This window comes from Gymnoscopelus braueri, assembly GCF_963280865.1.
Source record: "Gymnoscopelus braueri genome assembly, chromosome: 7".
Lineage (NCBI taxonomy): Eukaryota > Metazoa > Chordata > Actinopteri > Myctophiformes > Myctophidae > Gymnoscopelus > Gymnoscopelus braueri.
Window position 1 is genome coordinate 50,461,188 of NC_137608.1, and position 18,927 is coordinate 50,480,114.

An 18,927-nucleotide genomic window follows, 5' to 3' on the forward strand; every position below is an offset into this window, starting at 1 on the left:
TTTTTGGGTGAACTCCTCCTTTAAGTACATTTTGATGCCAATACATACAGTATGTAATTTTACTCAAGCAAATTTGGAATACTTGGACTTTTACTTGTGAGTATTTCTGCATTGCAGTATTGATACTTTTACTTTAATTAAAACATTTGAGTACTTCTTCCACCACTGCTCTCAAGTTGTATCCAAGCTATCTTACTGTTTGTATGTTCATGTTATAGTCACTCACTCAACTCAAAACAATGCAGAAAGCAAACAGAAGCAGTGTAAAATAAGGAGTAATAATCATTACCAAAGATGATTTGCTTGTCTGTCATAACAAAAAGCCTATTTATTTGGTGGTCACTGCTGTGGTGTTGTGTTTTGCTGTACTGTAATTAAACTGAAGAGTGATGTGAAGTGGTGTGTCTGTCTAAATGCCACTAGGTTTAACTCAGTTAATAAACATGCAGCAAACAGATTTACATTTGGACATTGACATTATGTGAAGTGAAGCCCACAAGATGGTCACATATTTCACAGTAGCACCACCATGTTGGAGGACGAAGGCAGCAGACCCACCTCCTGTTACACAGTATGACTTTAATCCTCTGGCGTCTGGGCATATAGTTTTAGAATGCAATTTTGGGTCATGGGTGGGATGGCCGACTTGGAAGGATTGGAGTGGTTCTCCAACTTTTTCCAGGTCAAGGACCCCCAAATTTAAATACATTTGGCGGTGGACCCCCACCTAAAACTATTTTGTGCCAAGGACCGCCATAAGAGAAGATTTGTGTAAAAAAAATAGGAAAACTATCTACAGTACATTATTACAACATTTTCCTAAAGCCCCGTTTTAAGGCATCAATGATTAAGAAGACTAATTAGGAATTATTGTTGAATTACAAACTGGTTGGCGAGACACGGCCACATTAATTATTACTTTATTTTACTTTATGCAACAGTTATACAAAATAGCACATACGGACACGTTGGTTTAATTGTCAATTTCTGGTGGTGGCGGCGGTGGTAAGACATCTTCACTTTTGAACCAAAGACCTTCACTGGTTTGACTTGAAATGATGGCCCTCTCTATGAAATGCCCTGGAGAGAGAGAGAGAGGGAAGAAGGGACAGATAAAGAGAGAGGACGAGAGGGAGAGTGTGAGAGGGAGGGAGGGAAAGAAAGAGAAAGACATAGCGAGTGAGAGAGACACAAAGAGAGAGAGAGGGGAAGAAACCAGAAAAAGAGAGGGGTGAGAGGAGAGAATTGGCTGTTATTTCCAGACAGGTATAGTGTTGCGAAACATCTTCAAACAAAGTGTGTGAATGTGATGAAATAATATGTGTGGGTCCAGTCACATGCACCTGTCCACTACATCAAAGTCGTCTATTCTTTCATGTGTACACACACCACCTTTATCTGCTGGAAAAAGTGAAGCCCGATCCATACTTGGGTCTGCAATTCTTGTCGTGCGACGGAGCATAAATTAGGCTTGAGAGGCAACAAGGTACCATAGTAATGTATGATTATATAGAGCTGGACGTTATATCTAGGGCTATAGGCATTTATTATTTTCTTAGCGATTATTCTATCAATCCCTTTTCTAATTAATTGAATCATCAAAAAGCTTTTTCATCTGAATTTGTATTGTAATTTTTTATATATCAACCAATTGGAGCGATCGACTAAATTGATTAGATAGCCACTTATGGTCATACAATGGTGTCACAGAAAAAGTGCTAATCTACAAGGCATTACGTGTTATTTTAACCAATCTGCATTGGTTGTTGATGTATAATTGCAATATTATTGCAGAAGTTTGCTAACGTATTTAAAGCTGCAATCGAGAACTCATTTGAATGAATAAAACATAATTTTAACCTATTTGTATCGTAGAGTATGTTTAGACAATATAACAACACGTGCAGCGACAGTGGTTGGAGGTGGTCTCCGTACTCTTCCATTGAGACATTTAGACCCTGGTGTCTGGTCGGACACCTATACAGTAGTACTGCCTTAAGCTCATAAGTGCAATATCTCCCCTGGGGCCAAGCACTGATTCCGTCTCGTCAGAGCGCGGTAGAAGATAGGTCATCCCCACGCTGGGCAAGAGCTGGGCTGTTGGTTGTCTAGGAAGTGACAACCGGAAACGGTTGAATTTGACGGAAGTACCGCCCAAGGAAATGATGTTGATGCTTTACAAATCTGTATCTGAGTGTTGTGATTGGTCAAAAAATATTGTTTCCGGGGGAAACGCATATGACGGAAATCCTACCCACTCAGGACTTCCTAGACACTCGCTGCTTAAGGTTGTGACCAGGCTCTTCTTTTCGCAGATGATTGAGGCTGGGACCGAGGCTAGGTCATCCCAGGCAGGAGACCTGGGTTCAATTCCCAGGTAGGAGATAAATCTTGCATATGGCAGCTTCAAATGAACACAGGGGATTTTACGGTGCAGAGCTTACGGTGCAACATTTCTTGGCATAGAATTAGAGAGGGGTGAAGGAAAAAACCCAGGTGTCGTTTGCTTTGTCTTGTGTGCCTTCATCCCCCAAAAATCCCTCTGAGGCCTATTAAGATGACACAGCTGGAACGGAGGACTGACTGAGCTACTTCAAAGCAGCCACCGCTGTACCGCGAACGATGCATGCACGCCAGAAACGAACACCAAAAGGAACCTGTAATTGTACTCTGTGTTGCTGTGCGAGTGTCCTTGTCTGTTCTTGCTTCGTTTTTCAGCTGTGTTTTGCATGAGTTGCGAGCGGGCCGCTGCTTCCCAGGGAAAATCACCACTTTTGGGTGACGGTGTTTGCAGAAGCCCAGGCGCTGCAAGCTGGCTCTTGTTTTACTTGAAGCCTGAGGTATAATTAATGAAATTGCGTGCGGGTGTCGCGCACCAAAAATTGCAGATCTACAAGCTCTTGTAGATCGGCAGAAGCTGTAGGCTTTATATACCACTAGGCTATTTACTATGAAGATTTCTATCTGGTATACGTCTCATTATCTACGGTGGATTGACTGTTCATATTTAGCCACACTAATAGAGACAGATTGTTGTTGTAGACTATATTTATAACTGTACCTCAGAACAACATGCAAATCCCGGGCAGGCCAAGCATGACCCTGAATTTCCTTTGGTTTCTGGTAGTTTATATTATATTTAACACTTTAACACTTATATTTATCCCCGTTTGTTACTACCTGACCTGTTTACTCCATACCTACCAACATTAGAATGGGAAAAAGAGGGAGATTTCCTGAGGTATCTGCAAATGGCCCATCAACGACCTCACCCCCATATGACCCATTCTATTAATCTGTAGTATATTACAGATTAATAGAGTAAATACAAGGATTATGACCCACATTTCATGACCATAGGTGAGAGTAGGAAAAGAAGATTGACCGGGTAGATTGAGAGCTTTGCCTTCTGGCTCAGCTCTCTTTTCAGTAACTCAGCTAAAAAGAGGGATTGTGGAAGCCCTGATGTGTGACTTGCTACAACGGTAAATAAATAAGTCCCAGTTGGAGCAGGGCTGGACTTATGTGGGAGCCAGTGCTCCCATGAAAGAATTCACATCTGTGGGCGTCACTAATTATACATTACCTTCGTCACAAACAATGCATTTTTTTATGTAACGACAAGTAAGGAGACTAAACGAAACATGTTTTCCAAAAGAACTACCGGTAACCGCAGCATTATTCTCTTGTGGATGGCATTATGGCTGCACTTCACCTATCGACTTATGCATGGGTCTGTGGGTGAACATACCGAAAGTGGCCGGTCGATGGTTGCACACGTCTATCACGACGGTCTGCAGGTTATCAAAGATCTGCTCTCTGGGCATGTCCAGCTGGAACACACAGAAAACAAGCAATGCTTCGTTAACCACAGTGCAACATGAATGAATGCTTTATGTGTTACATCGTATGTTTGTGCTGTATATTTTATGCCTAATATTCTATCTGTTTATACTTCTAGGTAAAGAGAGGCGTGTGATGGACGTAAGATGTGAGTTACAAATGTTCGCTTAAAAAATATACTGTATATACTCAAAGATTTGCACAAACTTTCACTATTACAATTTTATTTTGCAGATCTACAAGCTCATTTGAGCTTGTAGATCTGCCATTTTTGAATAGCCAAAGAAATCTAGAAATGACACACAGATGCGTTCCCGGTCTCAATGGGTTAAACCATTATGAACCCTATAGCCTCCCTATTCTGGGCATTTCAAAATACATCAACATTTGCCGAAAAATAGGCGAACATTTGGTGAAAATGGCCAACCTACAAGCTCACGAGGCCTCTATTTCTTTTTAAGGTGTTCGGCAGCGGTGGAAAGTAACTAAGTACATTTACTTAAGTACTGTACTTAAGTACAATTTTGAGGTATTTGTACTTTACTTGAGTATTTCCAATTTTCAGTACTTTTACTTCTACTCCACTACATCTCAGAGGCAAATATTGTACTTTTACTCCACTACAATTATTTGAAAACTTTAGTTACTAGTTACTTTTCAGATATAAATTATGATATTATGAAACATACATTAACCACTTCAGCCCTATTTCATACCTCGGCTATTTGAAAATAGCAGATCTACAAGCTCACAACGCGTCGCATCTGCTATTTTCAAACATTTTAGTACTTTTACTTTTGGTACTTTAAGTACATTTTGATGCCAATACTTTGGTACTTTTACTCAAGTAATTTTTTAATTTTTAAATTACTTGTAACAGAGTACCTCTACATTGCAGTATTGATACTTTTACTTAAGTAAAACATGCGAGTACTTTTTACACCACTGGTGATGGGACGTACCGTGCCTATCTGCGTCACCACGTAGCAGTCCCTCTCTACCACGTACTCGTGACCTGATGTGAACAACGCCATCATCTTGGGAATGTTGATCCCTACAGAGCCTGTGAGTGACAGAGAGAGGCAGACAGACAGCATGGTTAGCAGCTTGACTAGTTCAGTGATTCTCAACCAAGGACCCCCCGGTTTGATTATGCATTTATCTCTGGGACCCCAATCTAGCTTGAAAAATCGCATCTGTGTCGTTTTAGATTTGAGATATAACCATTATTTTATACTTTGGCTATTCAAAAATAGCAGATCTATTATATTTTTAAAGCGAATATTATTAACTCAAATCTTTGCTTCTGGAGGTCACTGGAACAAAATATTTTACAAATGTTTGCTTAAAAATATATATATATTCAAAGATTAGCAAAAATGGTCATGTTTTTTTTAATATACCGGTAAGTATAAAATAATGGTTAAAGTGGTTAAAATCTGAAATGACAGATGCTTTCCTGGTCTTAATGGTTTCCTGGTTAATCAGAAAGGAGAGACACACAAGGACAGGTGCACTGCTACACTATGTACCTCTTTTGCTCTTAGGAAACTTCTTGCGCAGTTTGTTTTTCAGCGGCAGCAGCTTAGGAAGCATTTCTGGCACCGCCACGTAGAAGTCTGCTGTGATTTCATCGTCTAAGATCTGGGGGAGAACACAGAGAAGAAGACATGCAGGACATTAAAGCTCTATTATGTTTATCTTATTTTATTTTGTATAAAATGTTATGTTTTTTTGTCAGAGGTGGTTGCATTTGGTCAGCACTTGGACAGCACACAGGAGAAAGTTGGCCTTCTGGTAAAAATACATTTTGTATGATAAATATAATTGCACCCGATTGTGAATAGCTTCTACAGTAGTTAAAGGAGTAATTCACCCCCCAAAAAATAGTTTTCTATCAATTACACACCCCAGTTTTTGTTGCATTCCTAAGCCAATAATTTGATTACCGCCTCCTACCGGCTAATGTATCCGGTAGGAGACACAAAGGAGACTATTTGTGTCTCCTGCCGGAAATACACACGGTCATCAATTTATTGGTTTAGGAATGCGACATGAATTCAAGGCTTCATGGGGTGTGTAATTGATAGAAAGTAAGTAATTTTTTGGGTGAACTATTCCTTTAAGTGATTCTCAACCTTTTTAATTTTAAAGACCCCCAGTTTGATACGAGTTAGACCACAGACCCCCATTTGATAAAAACAAATATATATCTCTGGGAACCCAATTTACACTGTAAAATCTTCAGTGTTTATTTAGCTCCGAGTTATAGACCCGTATGGGTCCATTTGGTTCTTAACTATCAATCATTTAGCTGGGGACCCCAAGTTGAGAACCAGTGGTGTAGGGGAAAGACGACAGAACTATCCATTTGGTTCCGTTTGTACACTCAGAGTTAAACTAACACTGAGGATTTGACTGTGTACAGGTGTGTATGCAGACGTGCTATGGACAAGAACATGTTCAGCCACTAGATGGCGATCTAAGACAATATATGGTTGTTGTGACTTCACCTGCTGTACAAGCTCGGCTCCTCCCACAGCAACAGCTCCACTCTCCTGAGCCACTTTGACTTGATCAGGATTCTACCAAGAAAAACAAATTTTAAAAAATCATTTAAGTAAGTACATTTCTAACAAATTTACAAAAACGTATATCACTTACACTACAGAACATTTAACTCTGAAAGATTACAAATGGAACCAATTTGTACACACAAATGGATACATCGACATTATTTTATTCATCCTGAAGGTCTGGTCTACAACGCATTATAAGCACATTTATAATGCATTATAATGCCTTTATAAGGCATTATAGAGTACCGAAGTCCGGACTTCATCTCCTGTGTCGGGGAAGTAATTTCTCTATGGAGAATAACATTGGGTCATCTTAGAATCGTCTCATGTAAGAATTGTGGTTCAAAAATAAACAAACTGTCCCGGGGATATTGTCAGGGAGGTGGCTCTGTATTGTTACCGATAGTCAGTCACTTATATTTGATACAGTCCGTTTCTGGCGAAAATGGAACAAATTCAACGGCAGTAACATTAGCGTTTTCTCGCCGTCAGTTGATGCTTCATATCCATATGAGTCAAACAGCCGGGATCATTCGTTTATTTTTAGAACACAGTTCTTATTTGACGTGATATTAAACAAGTCTATGGGAATTCTGAATGGGGGGGAAAAAACGTGACCCAGGTAGGATGCGTACTGTAAATTACGCCAGACTTCGCTGCTCTATAACACTTGTTGTAAATGTTTATAATTATGCATAACAGTATTATAAGTGCTGGTCATAATGCATAATAAGTTCAATAATTACCATAACTTAGTCATCATAGTTATAAAGTGTCATTGTTAAAAGTTGATATGAAGCCTTATGAGTGCATTATACATGTGATTAGTATGCATTATAGACACAACCTTTCAGTAAAGTGTTACCTGGCAAAATGTGAAAACAATATTCCAATAATACATGAAATACTTGTCTATGACATTAAAAGGCAGTGATAGAAACAGAGTAAGTATAAAGACCTTTACCTCTGTGAAAACTATAACTTTGTTTGTTTCTTTCTTGATGGGGTGTGGTAAGTGCACAGTGCTGACGAAGGCATCAACTTTTTTCTGAAAGACAATAAAATAAGACACATCAAGTCAGGTATGGTGAAGCTGATATGAAGTAGCGCAAAATACCACAATGCATCACTCACTGCCATCCATTAGGCCCTTCTCAATTATTTAAAGAATCAGGGAAAGAACTAAGAATCAAGAGAATGTATTTGTCACTACTCAAACAAGTCGTGAAATGCTAGTGTGACAAGGTGCCCTCACTGCTTTGACAGGCGCAGTTAGGCAGAAAGATAACTCCGGACAAGGGTATCAGGTGTTAACTCTCTTTACTCAAAATCCAGGAGTAAAACTGCAATACAATTATAACAAAAACATCATCAATTGGATTCAATTATACCATAAATGAACATTACTTTGATATACGTAATCATAAACATAGACATAATAATACTCACAGACAATGCTTTGTCACACAAGAAAAACAGAGGACATCTGTCTGCCTTCAAACACCAAACTGAAACTGATGCGCTGCCCTGCTAATCATAAACCTAGCACACCTTGAGCAGGAACTTAATTACAAATCTCAAACACCTGTCCTAAAATAAAGGCACCCTCCCAGTAACTTCAGAAAACAGCACCACCCACTGGCGGACATCAGTCACAGCCAGCACAGGCATAATAACGCAGCTGATATATTTGTATATATGTCACAGTACGTTTGGAGAACCAGTACGATTGAAGACAGAGCGCTCGTTTTTAGGCACGGGGCTCCTTCGGGGCGAGGCGGGGCTTTTCGAGACAGGGTTTATTAGCGAGGCTCGCGAGGAGGAGGAGGAGGACGGCGCTGCGAGGCGGGGGGTTATTACGCGAGGCTCGCGAGGAAGAGGAGCCTCCTCCTCCTCCTCGCGTTTTAAACCGTCCCGTCCTCTCCTTCTCTCCTTCTCCTCCTCCGAGGAGGAGGAGAAGGAGAGCGCGGAGAGGCGGGGCTTTGATGCGCCGACGGAGACCTGTCTTTTGTTGTTCCCCCCCACATAGCAACCAGGAAGCTACGCTAGGGGAACCATAATATCTATGAGGGGAACGCTGAACACGCGTTCACACGCACGGCGCGCCGACTTAGTGGAGCTTGAGGCCGAGGAAGCGCGCGCGAGTGCCCGCGGTGACCGGCCGACGCTCCACTAGTCGACTCAGCGCTGTTTGATTTGTAAACCGATAGGGACAGAATAGTTCTTTTCATGGATCACTGTGTGTGTGTGTGTGTGTGTGTGTGTGTGTGTGTGTGTGTGTGTGTGTGTGTGTGTGTGTGTGTGTGTGTGTGTGTGTGTGTGTGTCAGGGAGAAAGTAAAACAAAAGCCAAAACACAATAAAAGTATCTAAACAGTCCTGCTTTCAATAAACCAAAAAAAGCATGAGCGCGTGCGCGTGTGTGTGCGCGTGTGTGTTTGTGTGTGTGTGACTGTGTGTGTGTGTGTGTGTGTGGCCATATATGTTTGTGCACAAGCCTGGCTTGTGGCTCCCTCTAGTGCTGGGTGGGTGGTAAAAACGAGCGCGCATTCTTCAATCGTACTGGTTCTCCAATCATACTGTAACATATACACTAGTATACATTGTGCATTAACATGGGCAATCTATGGGATTAATTAGAGATTCAATGCCAGTCTTTTGTAATGGTGTTTGCTCTGCTCAAGCAGCTGCTGTCCAGCAAGCATAGGATGGAGCTCCCCTGTGGTACACTAGCTTAACACAGGGACTCGCACGGTCTTCTTTGACAAAGTCTGTGGCAAACTGGCAAAGAAAGGACTTTGGACAATCCAAGCTGCATTGACTTCCATTATACGTTTAAAATATATTCATGCAAGTAAAGAGAACAACAGTACATTTCTTATGCAAACTGTCACTAGGCTTATGTACTGTAGAATACCGCTAGCATGCTACATTAGCCTAGTGACATGAGTGCATGAGAACTTTGGCGCCGATTGGTCCAGCAGTTTGCGAGGATAACCTAACCCTCCGGACAGGACAGACACACAGACGAATGGCTACCCAGTTTCAGAGTCACGCCGTAAACACAAACATCACCTTCTTTTCTAGTTTCATGTCCAGCCTGAGGTCGGCGTAGACGGGCTGGTCGAGGGGAGTGAAGTCCAACGTTTGGAAGCTCTTGAGCATGTCGATGGCCACGGTGGCATCGTACAAGTCTCTGGGGTAGAATCTCCTCACGTACACGTCGTCTACGGGAAACCACGCCGTCTTACCAAACGGCTTGTGTCTGTCTTTGTCGTCGATCACCCTCTTCTCTTTCTTCACCTCCTTTTCCGGTTCCTCTTTCTTGCCTTTTCTCGCTGTCCTGCAAAAGGTAAAATCACCAGAGTAAAGGCCTTTGCAGACAGGGTGCGATTAGTCAGTCAGTTTTTACCGCATGCGAAAAGACGCACGAATCGAACTGGGTTCGATTGAAAAAAATATACGCATCGCCGCAGCCACTTGCCGCACGGCAAATTCGGAGCCAGTGTGCATGAGGTCATAGAGAACCATGTGTTCTTTAAAAAAATGATATTGTCCGTTTTTTTCCGTGCAAAAAAATCGCACCCGTCTGCAAAGGCCTGAAAGGTCCTTACACACCAGCAGCGTTTACTTTCTGCCATTAATTTGCATTCATTTAAACTGTTGTTTGTGTCAACAGTACATCCACACTGAATGCAAATATTATGCAGCGATAAAGGGACGTGATTTTCTTTTCAAAACAATTCATTACCTCGAATAAAAGAGCAAATTAATAGTTTGGTGATTTCTGATCATTGGTGTGTATCTATCTTTTAAAGCTGCAATCTGGAACTTATTTTTATGAATAAAACGTTACTTTATTTTTTTTAAATATATTTTTGGGGGCTTTTTCTGCCTTTATTGATACGAAAGTAGGCTGATAGGAAAAGGGGAGAGAGATGGGGGGGTGACACTGCAAAGGTCGGCGGGATCGGGAGTTATGGTGTTCTGTCCCTGAATGGATCATATTGACTGCATAACCGTGAGCTCAGTGATTGTTTTGGGATACTTTTAGTAAAAAGGAGGAATGGTAGACTCACTTGACAGCAGCGAAGGTCCTCGTGGGGACACACCTTGCCACCATCTGTGGGACAACTACACTGGTGGGACCACCAGCACTCACCAGCCGCCTCTGACATCCCCCTAAGACTGGACAAACAGGCAAATACAATCATCTTATTTAATAAACCAATGGCAGTCAACAAGGCGAGTATCGGCCAAAACCGACATACGTGTTTCGTGTCAGACATGCCCAAATATGGAGTCTCGGTCAGTGTATGACGTCAGTGCTATGACATCATATTGATACCATCCGGGTTGCCATGGTTACTCAGAGTATGTCAGAGTGTACATGGACTCCATATTTGGACATGGCTGACACGGTACTCCATATTTGGGAGTGACATCATCATCGTCATGACAAGGGCAGCAGTATAAAAGCTGTGTAAGTCTCAATAGACAGGCGGATCGATCTACAGTAACACCCTCCAAGTGTCGACTTAAACACCACACCGGTAGAGAACGCAGAAACAGGATGAAAGTTTTGGAATACGGCCTCAGAGGTTTGGAATACGGCCTCAGATTGATCAGAGTGATCGTGTTTGTCCTTAGTGGCATCCTCTGGGCGGCTCTCTGCATGACGTTGTTTGAATCCTACAGCCAGGGAATCCCCGGTCAAATCGGGGATGCGCAACAGGAGCAGTTCCTGAGCTACATGCTGATGTTTGCGGGGGTCGTTATCACCAGTTTATAATATCTGTGTACAGAGATATATATTATAATGTGTGTATATAAGTTCTTTCTTTGATTTGTATTCATTTAATTGAATTCCTGCAATGTATTAATCCAATGTGTAATATGTCTGACAGTCCTTATCAGCTAGTAGAATTCCACTCCACTGTCTCCTCCTTTCTCCTGTCTTTTGATAATAAAGTGCTTGGCAGAGGGGAGGATGCGCCATTGTAAGTTGGGATCGTGTCCAGTGAGATACATGGTCGTTTACAATCCTCGTACGAGTAAAAGAGATCTCGTGTGTCACGTGTCTTTCTTTATCTGTGTGTGATCAACAGCAAGGGGGTTTAAGATAACGATCAAGAACCTATCATTTCACTGGTCCTTCGTGTCGGATTTCTACGTCGTTTTTGGAAGAGGAGAAGAGGACGCATCGCAAGTCTATCGATAGCCAGAGATCCAAGAGGGTCCTGCAAGCCCTGGGGTGTAAAGTCGCACCAGGCCGGTGTTCACCAGTCCGAAATCTTCTCTTCGACGAACGACTGCCGAAATCTGAACGTGATCACACGCCTATAAGAAACATGTAAGTGGTCCTTGTGTGGACATATTGTTGTTATTACTAAGGTGTAATATTGACAAGTGTGGTCCTTGTGTGGACATATTGTTGTTATTACGAAGGTGTAATATTGACAAGTGTGTTGTAGTTGTGCATAGATAAGCAACTACAGTTATAGTTGTGTTGTAGTGGCGGGGGCCACTGCATTTTATTAGCTGCAAGAGTATACTGAGAACGAGTTTTGTGTGAGTTCAAGAGAGAGTCACGGTAGTTAATAAGATAAAGAGTCTGATAACTCCCTCCAGAGGATTCAGTGATTTATCCTCTGGGGCAAGTCGACACGTGGTGGACCTTCCAGGGCATGATCCTTTTGTCTATGTTTAGTCTATATATCTTGTATAACCCCCATAAGACTCTCAGGGGTGTACGGTGTGTGGTTTGAATGTGATAAGTTAGCTGATCCCCTGGGCTAGTCCAACACGTGGTGAACGTGGTGAATATTTGGGTGTGATACAGTTTTTGACCAGTATACAGCAGTGCCTAGATAAAGTTTGAAATACTGTACACTCAGTTAGGATAAGAACAAGATCTTTACAGTGAATAAAATAATTTCTACACATTGAACAGAACATTATAAGAACCACACATATTTAAGTTTTCACCCACATAATAGTAATTGACTGCTAATATGGAGAAGGAAAAAGAAGATACAGGTGCTCCTGTGAAACAAGTGATTGTAGTCGATGTTACCAACGAAGGAGATAAGCCAAAGCAGGGCAAGAAGAGAGGCCAGCCAAGGGCCCCCAACTCATGTTTTAGGTGTGGTTGTATGGGCCACTTTGTGGCTGATTGTAGATCAAGCACAACAGTACATGGATGGGATGATACGAGGAAAGAGAAAGGCCAACCAAGGGCCCCCAACTCATGTTTTAGGTGTGGTTGTATGGGCCACTTTGTGGCTGATTGTAGATCAAACACAACAGTGGATGGTTGGAATGATGAGAGAGATTAGAGAAGCGAGAAAGAGAAGAAGGTAGGAGGCTGTGCGCATTAGAGCGACAGCGAGAGAGAGAGAGTTTTGTAGTAAGAAGAACATGTTTTGTTTTGTCTAAAAGATGTGTAAATGAGAGAGTGGATTGTGCATTTTTCGTGATCTGTATGAATTGCCCCACATAGATGCAGTAATCATTTAAACATTTCAAAATTCCATGTCGTGGTGCACAACGACATGGAAGGAGTGATGTTTAAATGAGAGTAAGAGTGTATGTATGTGTGTGGATGAATGTATTTTTTTTTAGTAACAACATGAGAATCACAGTACATGGCAGTACAGTCCACCTAGAAGTTATTTTTCTGCATGAAAGGAGGAAGAGAGAGAGTGTGCATGTGTGTTCAGGTGTTAGTGTACATGAATTGTAAGTGAATGTGGTGTTTGGGTGTAATACATATGTACTATATGTAAAGTGTGAAGGGTAGCAACAGTAGTGTGAACAAATGGGTTATGACGTGCGTGTGTGCTTGTATACGTGCATGTGTGTAGTTTCATGTACCGAAAAGACTGTGTGTGTTTGAAGCATGTGGAATGACGTCACTTACGTTGGAGAGTGTCAGGTACTGTGTGTGTGAGAGGAGTGAGTGTGTCTGTCTGACTGTCTGCATGTGTGTGTGTGTTCACATGTGTGCGTGAGAGAGAGAGAGACAGAGAGACAGAGACTGATTACTGGAGTGTGTGTGTGCGCTCCAGTGAGCCTGCCTGTGCGTGAGTGTGTGTGTGTGTGCGTGTGCGTGTGAAGTCCAGCCAAGAAAGAACAGGAGAAGCCCAAATAATTTTCAGTTTAGAGTATTTTTACTCAGTTTGGGAACTTTAAAGTATCTGTACAAATTTTTTAAGTATTTCTACTTATTTGAGTATTCCACAAGGGCTTGTTAAGTCCAGCCAATTTCTCAAGGGAAATAGCAAATTTTGAGGCCACGTTTCTCAGTTGTCTCACGTAATCTCTTGTGTTGATTTATTTTGGGAGAATCTCCCACACACGTGAGGTATGTGTGGAAAACCACAAGTAAGCTCTTAAAGCACTTGAAGGTCACGGGCAATAAAGCATCTAGCTTCCTAGGCCACTCACTCAGCCTGACCATACTAATCCCTTTGTCCAAACTGAAAGATGTTAAGGCCTCTAGGTTTTTACTCCAAATGTCTCTTAACTAACCCATTAAGACCTGGAACCTGTGTAAATTTTTGATATGTACTGAACCTCATCTCACTAAAGTTCGTTGCCAAGATGCATTTTCTACTTTGTTTATTTTTTTTGCTGCACAGTAGACTAGCAGAGGCACTTTTACGCCTGGGAAGCGCTTATGTAGATAAGATAGCAAAGGAACCTAGTCGCGCTTCACATTGGGAGTTTTTATTTGTTATGTCTGCCACCAGTGACACAGACCATTTCACACTTAGGATCTGAAGTTGAGTCATGACCATAGGTCATATCTCAAACAGGAGGGATGGTACACATATAATATATAATTAAGCAGCATTTTCACACTTATAATTTTCAAAATTATGCTAAACAGTTTTGTACATGTTTTTAGACAATGAAAAGGTAACGAAAGGCCATATGTAAGACTATTATTTCCACTTCTTGAAAAGTGATGATACTGTAAAACTAGATTGAAGTACAGATGTGTCAAAACGGCCATAGCCATAATGCATCACATTAGTGGAGCCATACATGAAAATAGTCCATACTGGAAACTGGAAGTTTACTTTATTTAAAAGCGAATAAAGTCCAAAGTGCAAATTATCCGTCTAGTCTTTTCTCTCTCCCTACAGGGACTGAAGCACTGGTGATCTGCATGCCGTGATAAAGATCATCAAGCGAAAGGACCAGGACCAACTCTGCGCTGAGAGGGTCCGTTCCGAGTCCTGGTCACCAACACAATTGCTGTGAAACGTGTTATTTGGATCCACAAAAGGCCACTGTAAATTGGTGCGAACATTATCAGATATTTAAGTAATAGGAGTGAAAAAGCCAGCAGCGGGTGGGGCCGAGCTGATAGCGCTCAGGTCAGACCCAAACCTGGAGAAGACTCCCATTAGAATATTCCCCATCCCCATTCCTATTACACTTAGAATTGCACCCCTGGTATTTTTGTGAGTTTTATAATTTCTATGAGTGTATTATATATTTGTATTATTAAAGTTACTCGTAAATCGAGGAGTGTTGACGAAAATGTTTCTCACCGTCTAAATCTAAATGCTGGGTATATTTTTACGCTAATCAAATCGACTAAAATGTGAATGTTTATGTTTGCACACATATAAATATATCTGCTTCACACAACTGGTCATGAGAAGTGACATGCCTCGAAATCCAATATCGCTGGTGAGCCTTGGGAGAAAATGACTTTGAACTAACAGCAGCTAGTTGCCGTGTAAACCGTACCATCAGTTGAAATACGCCCTAAATAGCACTGTTAAGCCTGTATGTCACTCGGAAGCCTAACCTTTGTTATGTCCACGCTGGCTCTGTGAAGAAGGGTCAGATCAACGAACACAATTGTCAACAGACATTAATGCTGACTCCCCCGTGTTTGTTTAGATCAACTAAGAATTGGAGGTTGTAAGAAAAATACAATCTCACTGGTAATCCCGTGCCAATAAGGTTGGTTTGTCTCTCTTTCCCCATCTTGGAGTGGGAAAGCTTATGTTACGTGTAGAGACAATTAACTATAGACGTAGCCTGTTCCTCAATGCTACAATGACAATTGAAGAGGCCCAAAACCGTGAGTTTGAGTCAGCGTCGTTAATGGCCGTCCAGAATAGATGGACTCTTGACCTTTTGACTGCTGCGAGTGGAGGGGTCTGCGTTTCTGATAAAAAGGACATGTGGTGTTTTTTTTATTTCAGATGACATTAATTCCAAGAATGTTAGTGACGCAAAGCAAGACCATTAGTTATTCCTTTCAAGCCCTATTTGAGAGTGACATAGAAAGTTAGTCCCAAGGCCACTGGAAGCGAAGAGGCAAATGTTTGAGTTGTTGGGTTGATTAATAAAAATCCTGTTATGATGTTCATTTTGAAATGTGAAGGCAAGAAAAATGTGATTGATGTTCAGAAGTATTAATTAAATGAACAACAGGAGGGAATGTTAGGACCAGTTTATAATATCTGTGTACAGAGATATATATTATAATGTGTGTATATAAGTTCTTTCTTTGATTTGTATTCATTTAATTGAATTCCTGCAATGTATTAATCCAATGTGTAATATGTCTGACAGTCCTTATCAGCTAGTAGAATTCCACTCCACTGTCTCCTCCTTTCTCCTGTCTTTTGATAATAAAGTGCTTGGCAGAGGGGAGGATGCGCCATTGTAAGTTGGGATCGTGTCCAGTGAGATACATGGTCGTTTACAATCCTCGTACGAGTAAAAGAGATCTCGTGTGTCACGTGTCTTTCTTTATCTGTGTGTGATCAACAGCAAGGGGGTTTAAGATAACGATCAAGAACCTATCAGTTATCATCTACGAGGTCGTTATCATCTACCAGGGATGGTCTGCAGCTAGCAAAGACAGCTGGTTTCTTCGTTCCCTGTTCTTTCTCATACCACGGGTGGCTCTAGCGGTTTTCATCCTGGTATTCCAAGAGGAGCTGACCAACCTCATGGGCCCCAAAGCAGTGGAACTGTTTGAGAACAGAAATTTGATCTGTGCCGTCACAGCTATGGAGGCAGTGGACTTAGCTTCCTCCATGGCACTCTACTGCATCTCAAAGAGAAGGAGCATACAGCCAACCTTAATCTCTCAAGAACAGATGTTTGAACAGATGTTCAAAATTATTGTATTGTTAGTGGTGGGACGCTATTTTATTTTTAAGTCTCGCGTGGCCAGACTGTTGCCTCCCACAATTTACAAATGTTTCCGGCATACAGTCTGGGACTCGGAAGCTCTGATCATGCTTAAGGGGAAAGCGGAAGCCCCTCCCCTACCCACTTCCGTTTTAGCATTGTGCAGTGGCGCAAAGGAGTCCGACTGGAATCAAAACAACAAGTGTTGAAGATGGCTGGTTTGTTAGCAGCAATGGAGATTTCAAAAGCTCTTTTCGAGTCAACGCTCTCTGAACTTTGTCTAATCCACAGTGTTAATAATCTATATGGCATTCAGAGATTGTGGAATAGTTGTCTGGTGACGCGAGACTAGTTTCCACTGGGATTACAGGTCTGCGGGCACCGCGTCGTGATTGGTCGAATGTCTTTCCGGTCTGAGTAGCATAGAACAACTTCCGTTAAGCAGATTTCGGGAAGTGGAGTTCCAGACTCTATATATAGCATTCAGAGATTGTGGAATAGTTGTCTGGTGACGCGAGACTACTATTTTAATGATGTCACGTGCACGTCGCTTAAACACCTACACTACAGGTCAGGTCACACATTGGACAATTTATATGCATATCTAGGCTCGTTTCTATGCTAGTACTATGTTAATTCGTGCTGGTGTGACAACCGGCGGTCGGCAGCCTTTGTTAACTTTGTTGAGGTGTGAATTTAACCCATTAATACCTGGAACGCATCTGTGTCACTTTAGATTTCTTTGGCTATTCAAAAATAGCAGATATACAAGCTCATAGCGCGGCACCGAGTGCCGCGCTATGAGCTTGTATATCTGCTATTTTTGAAAAATCGTGAAACATTTTTTTATTTATTTTTTCAAAAAAACTTAAAAAAAAAAAAAAATTAAGAATCGCCTCAGGTCTTAATGGGTTAAGGTCGTTTTGAATCTATGCATGTGCGTGCGCGTGGTCCAGCTCAAAAAAGGGGTTGCACGGCGTGTTACCGCATCCCATGACCAATGCGTTTGTCGAGCGTCTATACGAACACAATTGCCCTACAGTGTTCGGGGGTGGGAAGCCGGGGGGCAGGGAGGGTGATATTTGTCATTGCCCGTACTCCTACTGGCTGTGGGGGGCGGAACCTGTCAGCAGGGACTCCAGGGAGTGTTGGGCGGGAGGAGTAGGATGGAAGGCTCTCTACGCGTCACCCCGGTGGGAGTGAGTCAGTGGGATACAACAGCGGTGACAACACACAGAAATGTGTGTGAGGGCCGGGGAGGCATCAATTTGCACAACGACTGATAAAAAGCAAAACAAATAAAATAATAAATACGATGCAGGTTTATGCTGCTCCTGTTCTTTGAATAAGTGCTGGTGGTGTTAATAGCAGAGGGGTGGCTGGAGACTCTGCTCCTACATAAAACAGCGACTTGGAAAAACATTCCCCTCTCAATGTTTCCCAAGTGTGGGGGTCTGATGTTGATCAGGTGTGTGAACTCACACCTGGATCACAGTGCAGCCAACATGATTATTACAATTTAGGCATTTAGCAGCTACGCTCTTAACCCTTTAAGACTGGGAACGCATCTGTGTGTCATTTTCAGATTTCTTTGGCTATTCAAAAATAGCAGATCTACAAGCTCATAGCGCGGCACCGAGTGCTGTGCTATGAGCTTGTAGATCTGCTATAAAAAAAAGTGATATTTTTTACAAATTTTTCAATATGTATATTATTTTTAAGCGAAAAAAATATTTTGAGATGGGAAGAGAAAAGTTTGATTACCACTGATATTTTAGCAGCATATTTTTTTTTTTTTTTAAACTTAGGATTTAGAAGACATTTGTAGAATCCCCCAGAAGCAAAGATTTGAGTTAAAAAGGTTTGTTTTAAAAATATAAAGATTTGTAAAAAAAAAAAAGCAGATCTACAAGCTCATAGCGCGGCACTCGGTGCCGCGCTATGAGCTTGTATATCTGCTATTTTTGAATAGTCAAATAAATCTAAAAATGACACCGATTCTTTCCCGGTCTAACTGGGTTAATTCAAAGCGATTTACAGTAGCAAGGTAAACACGAGGTAATACATTAAATGCATAGATCTAGGATCATCTAGGATCATAGGTAAACCAAGGACCTTAGGTATGCTCTCACTGGAGGAAGTTGACATGCGTTGACACTAGTGCTGCCGTGAATGTCATCCGGTCACAAAGAATGCGGTAGCTCATAGAAAATAGGAGATTAAATGCATGTTCTGAAAATGCATCGAGTGTGCTGTGTAAGAATATGGAGTACATTTAATGTATGGAATATCAGTCATTCTAGGACTACGGCTGTATTATATAACTGCCCTTTCCAA

At 41.7% G+C, this 18,927-nt stretch overlaps 1 protein-coding gene across 1 annotated transcript in view; it reads right to left on the bottom strand.

Annotated features, from left to right (window-relative positions):
* Positions 1-912: 912 nt before the first annotated feature.
* The window catches only part of mrpl1 (mitochondrial ribosomal protein L1), an 18,798-nt gene continuing 783 nt past the window's right edge, over positions 913-18,927 (bottom strand). The window contains exons 2-9 of the mRNA XM_080433273.1: positions 10,500-10,608; positions 9,496-9,763; positions 7,387-7,470; positions 6,357-6,428; positions 5,376-5,487; positions 4,806-4,906; positions 3,752-3,833; positions 913-1,080 (exon numbers count right to left, since the gene is read on the bottom strand). Of these exons, the coding sequence (XP_080289399.1) occupies positions 974-1,080; positions 3,752-3,833; positions 4,806-4,906; positions 5,376-5,487; positions 6,357-6,428; positions 7,387-7,470; positions 9,496-9,763; positions 10,500-10,608 (935 nt within the window). The 3' untranslated portion in view covers positions 913-973. The remainder of the gene's footprint in view (positions 1,081-3,751; positions 3,834-4,805; positions 4,907-5,375; positions 5,488-6,356; positions 6,429-7,386; positions 7,471-9,495; positions 9,764-10,499; positions 10,609-18,927) is intronic.